Source organism: Dendrobium catenatum, unplaced genomic scaffold (assembly GCF_001605985.2).
Source record: "Dendrobium catenatum unplaced genomic scaffold, ASM160598v2 original_scaffold_77081, whole genome shotgun sequence".
NCBI classification, from domain to species: Eukaryota; Viridiplantae; Streptophyta; class Magnoliopsida; order Asparagales; family Orchidaceae; genus Dendrobium; species Dendrobium catenatum.
The window spans coordinates 9,222-14,441 of NW_021395527.1; the positions used below are offsets into that span (position 1 = coordinate 9,222).

The window sequence follows — 5,220 nt, forward strand, 5'->3', positions numbered from 1 at the left end:
TTTAGTTTTGAATAATTTTCTTAATACCTTGGGTAAAGTTGTAGAAAGTTTTTTTTTTTTTTTTTGGGAAAATTAAGGGGCTTTGCCCATCTATATTGATAAAAAAAGGTTACGATGTAAAGAAGATTAACAAGTAAAGAATCTTTCCTAAGCAAAAACAAAAACTTAGGAAGGCCTATGAGAAGATAACAACAAAAAACCAGAAAACACTATAAAGACAAAAGCAGGCATCGAATGCCCAAAAACCAAGCAAAGGAAACCAAAAACCTCGCCCACCGCGACAGCATAAGCATGAAAGCTCTGAAGAATTGTAACCCAAATCAGAAGATGAAATCCAGGGATGGGGCAACCCGTGATCCACGTTCCAGAAGTACCCTGCGAGAAGATAAATAATAGGGCTCAACAAGCAGGAATAAATGTAATCCAGAACACCCATGCTCCAAATAATAATTAACACAGAGACTAGCAGTAAAAAAGGCCCCTGGTTGCCCGAAGGCCCTCCAAGGGTTACGACGAGGGACAGCCAACTGGAGCATCTCATCGTCCCAGGTTAATAAACCCCTTCCAGCCATAAAGCAGCAGTAAACAGCCGTCCAAATTCGCATATGCAAACAATAGAGATACAGCCGAAATTTAAACACCAAAGCCAAACAGGCTAGCAGAGACCATTGACAAAGGCAAAAGCACCAATCTCCAAATAATAACCCAAGAATCAAAAAAGCTGCAGCTCAGCATGTTAAAACCAAATATTCAGCTTCCTAGCCTCCAAGAGAACAGACCAATCACCCTCGTAAATCACAAACAGCCCCGCAGGGTATCAAAGACCCAAAAATACCCAGAATGTATCAAATTTATCTTTTAAGTTTATCAATCCATTCCAGTTAATGACCTTAGCAGATAACAGCTCTTAAATCTCAGTTTTCATCAATCCACGGCAGATTTCAAATATTAGAAAACCTCCTACACATTCCTTTCCTTCCAGACAAAGTAATCCACCGCAGCTAATGTCAGAAACAAAAACAATTTGTCCCTTCTATTGAAAGCAAAATTGGAATCAATTTGGCATAAAAATACTACTCAGTTGGTCTAAGCAAAAATCCTCCCAGATGCCAGAGGAATGCTAACTTCATCAAAAAGATTGAAGAGTGCAACATCAAGCATTCACCATTAAAAATATGTGAGTGGTTCTCAGATGCAACAGCATTACTTAAAAGGACTTCGAACCCAGATCAGCATGATGCCTCATAAGCAATAATGACCGATTTCATAGTTCAGCTCGTATTTGTGTCAATTTTGCCGCTCTCAACGGCCATCCATTGCAAAACAAGAAATTAGCACCTCAAAGATGCGCCAAGTATTTGCACAGAGAATATTAGTTTATAAGCACCCTTAACTTCAACATCCAAAGAACTAAAAATTTCCTATCAAAATAATTAATATGAAGCATCATATAGCGTTGTTAGAAGTGCCTGTTTGGAGGAGAGTCACGCAAAACAAATGACAATGGTGTGCTTCCAAGCAAATAAGGCGGGAACGATTTCGCCTCATTAATTGGATGAATAATGAAATCGACGATGTACCGTGATATATATAGAGGTGTATGTGATGAAATGTTTCCTGGTGCGAGAAATACACCAATTACCAAGTGACGAGAGGAATAAAGAATTATCTCAAATCGATCCTTGCATGCCAAGAAAAAGCGTTGGAAAAAGAAAGCCCGATTGGAGAGAAAAATAAATCCGCCACAGGCATTGTCATTTACACACGGGTCCCAAAGAAAAGACAAGTTGCATGGAAAGTTGACCCTCAAGTGGAAATCTGTGGACGAATAGAAACAGCACCGAGCAAATCAATTTTCCAGAAGTTAGAGGCATGAGTTGGAGGAGTTTTCCAAGGCGACTCATATTTGATCCTTGAAACCAAGAACATTCCAAATTGCAGGTGTTAAACATCTGAAAAAAGAAAGAGGTTCGCCATTTTATGATAAAGAATCAAGGGAATGGTAACAAGGCCCCCCTTTGGACTTAGGAATAACAACGCTGATTTCCAGAAGAGATTAAGTGCATTTTCTTGTCTTCAAATGTGCCCAAACAAGAATTTGGAACAATTCTAGCAATGACTTTCTAAACAGCTTTAGTAAATTTTCAACCACGAATCCATAAGCAATAGTGCTGCAATGGTGAACTTGAGAAATTGGAGTCTAACCTGGCAAAAGAAAGAAATTTAACTTCCAACCCGAAGTAGAGTAGAAAATTCTATCAGAAGGGGGCTAGGAAGTAAGCAAAAGTCAATCTGGAGGTTGGAAATAGTGAATGCCAGATAAGTAAGGAAAAAAGTTCCCCCTCCACCCTTTGAATCCCAAAGCCAGAGGAGATCGCTCTCTCTGTGAGTAAAACCTTTCGAAAACAAGCAGGGAACTATTTGGAATCGGTTTGATAATTCAGGCCAAGAAGCTTAGCAAATTATTGAGAATTGCCAATAAGAGAGTGAGGCATTCACATCGTGGCAGCCCAAAATGAAACCAAAAGGTCATTAGCATACATTAGAATGATTGAAAGAGAGGTTGTTAAAATTCAGCCCCTTAAAACGCACCAGAAACCTCAAGAAGAAAAGGAAAGAGCATCCAGATAATAAAGAAAGAAGGGAGAGAGAGGGCACGCCCTGTCTCAGGCCAGAAGAAGAATTGGAGAAACCCTTACAAAGCCGCAGTTAATGCAGATAGAAAAATGAACATCCATCGCTCAGCCTCTAATCCAGTTATAAAAACATCCGGAAACCTTCTGTCTCATTCTCTGTTAAAGAGAAAAGTAGAGAGAGAGCAGAATCAAATAGGCCTTCTTGATATCTAAGCTTGGCACAAAAATAATTTTTGCAAGAATATGAACTTCCCTTAACTTCAGAAGCAAGCAATAACATTAGTCCGTGGAGCACCTTTTAGAGATAAACCCAGATTGACTTTCATTATAGTAAATAGGAAGAATCGGCTTCAATCTCTAGCCAGAAAAAATTTTTTGGCCAAAATTTTGTAAACACACGTTGCATAAGTGAAATAGGTTCTGAAATCCACGAAATGGAGCAAGAATGGGTCCCTTTAGGAATCAGAGTGATAGCAGTGTGCTTAGCACCTCTAGGCATCATACCAGTAGAAAAAAATTGCTTAACAGCTCTGCATAAATCGATACCCAAAATATGTGTAATATGCCAAGTCTTTTGGTAAAAGGCAAAGGAGAACCCGTCAGGACCCGGAGCAGAATAAGAAACCCCCTCAAACACAACAGCTTTTATTTCTTCCTCAGTCACAGGGCTAACAAGAGAAGGGATTAAGGCATTAGGAACCTTATTGCCCTCAGGAATGACATAACCAGATTCCAAAGGAGGAGGATTAGAGTTGTAAAGCTCCTTAAAATGGGAAATAAGAACATGAGCTAAATCCTCATGTGAAGAAAGAGTGCCCGTCGAAGTAGAAATTTCATTAATAGTATTCCGGTTTTTCCTGGATCTGATCTTGGCATAGAGAAAACCAAGATCATCCTCACCTTGAGATAACCAGTAAGCTTTAGCCCTTTGGGAAATCCAAGAAACCCAATCAGAGTTTAAAGATGCTAAACGAGTATTCGCCTCTTTAAGGGAGCAGTTCAAACTATGGTTTAAAGGATCCAACTGAATGGCATTAATACATTGTTGTTGTAAACTTTTCATTTCCAAGATACCCTTGGAAATATAATTGGAAGAACTCCAATCTTTAGCCCTGATAGCACCCTTAAGCTCTTTCAAACAGTCATAGAAGAAAGCAATAGGACTAGCCGAAACCGGCCTACTAAAAGCTTTTAAAACCTCAACCCAAAATTCGTCCACATTAGTCCAGAAGACCTTGAACATAAACCTAGAAAAGGTCCTATTACAATGAGCAGCAAAAAGAATTATAGGCGAATGATCCGATCCCGTGGGAGGATCAATTTTGTAATAAGCAGATGGGAATACATCCAGAAAACCAGTGTTAACCAGCATACGGTCCAACTTAATATGAATAGGATTATCACTCCTTTGATTATGCCATGTATAAAAAAGCCCCACCGAAGCCAGGTCATGCAAGCCTGACTCAAAAACAAAACTATTAAGCTCCCCTAATCTTTCACCAGTCAAAAGGTTTCCACCCGCTTTTTCATTTTGAAACCTACAGCAGTTAAAATCACCCATAACCACCCAAGGGTGCTCCAAATTAGCCGAAAAGCCCAAAAGGTTTTCCCAAAGTTCCTTCCTGTCCACCAAATCATTACCAGCATACACAGCAGACAGATAAATCGGAGGAAAAGAGCCAGCTTGAACAATTCCATGAATCACTTGAGAAGAGGCAGAGAGAGGAGTAAAGGAAATTTGAGCCGAATCCCATTTAATCCAAATCCTTCCCGGAGAAGAACAAGAGAAATTATCAAAACTTTTCTCATTCTCAAAAAGAGAATGGGAGAAAAGAAACCACGGATCTTGAGCAACATTGGACTGAATTTTAGCTTCTAAAATGCAAAGAAGCTTAAGACGGTAGGCGGCAATAAGATCACGACAGAGCTTGACTTTAACAGGGTTATTGAACCCTCTAACATTCCAAGCCGCAATAGGTGGAAGGGACATTGATCATTTAGGTTTTTTGGCCTTCTTGGCCGTCTTTGGCTTTGCTTTTTTATCTGGAAGGACAAGGTTGTTTGACTTGGTCTTAGAGGAGGAAGGAGAGGATATAGTAGTAGAAGAGGAGGGAAGGTCTTTACCTGATGGGGAAGAGGAAGATAAGACATCATCTCCATTCCCATCATCAGGGATATCAAGGTTTTCCATCGGAAGAGAAGCAAAGCTGTTGGCAAGAACAACTTGAGATGGACGTAAAAGCAGATGCGGTGGAGGTTGACCGGAGGAAGAGGAATCTTCATGAGGTAGATTCAAGTTAGGAAGAGAAGGGTTGGGGACAGGTGAAGTAGCTAGAGGAATTTTAGCAGCTTCAGCATTAGGCGGGTCCTGGGCGGTGGGAGGTTGGAGGCTGGAGGGGTTGGAAGTAGGTAAGGAGGAAGCAGGCTCCAAAATATGAGACGGAATAACCGAGGCGTTAGGAAGAGGCTGCGTGATAACCGGCTGATTGGAATTGGGTCTAGAGGCTGAACGATTACCTCTAACCGCCGGCGCCCGGCTCATACTCCTACCACGAACAGGTTTTGGAGGGAGAGAAGGTTTGAG

The 5,220-nt window shown here is 40.7% G+C and overlaps 1 protein-coding gene across 1 annotated transcript; it reads right to left on the reverse strand.

The window, feature by feature from the left end:
• Positions 1 to 267: 267 nt before the first annotated feature.
• Positions 268 to 4,626, reverse strand: LOC110116364 (the record flags this gene model as incomplete). Its single annotated transcript, XM_028691880.1, has 3 exons — positions 3,141 to 4,626; positions 456 to 655; positions 268 to 375 (listed from the first exon to the last, which is right to left on the reverse strand). Coding segments are annotated over exons 1-3 (1,794 nt in total), but the record flags the coding sequence as incomplete, so codon positions are not given.
• Between the last annotated feature and the right edge of the window lie 594 nt (positions 4,627 to 5,220).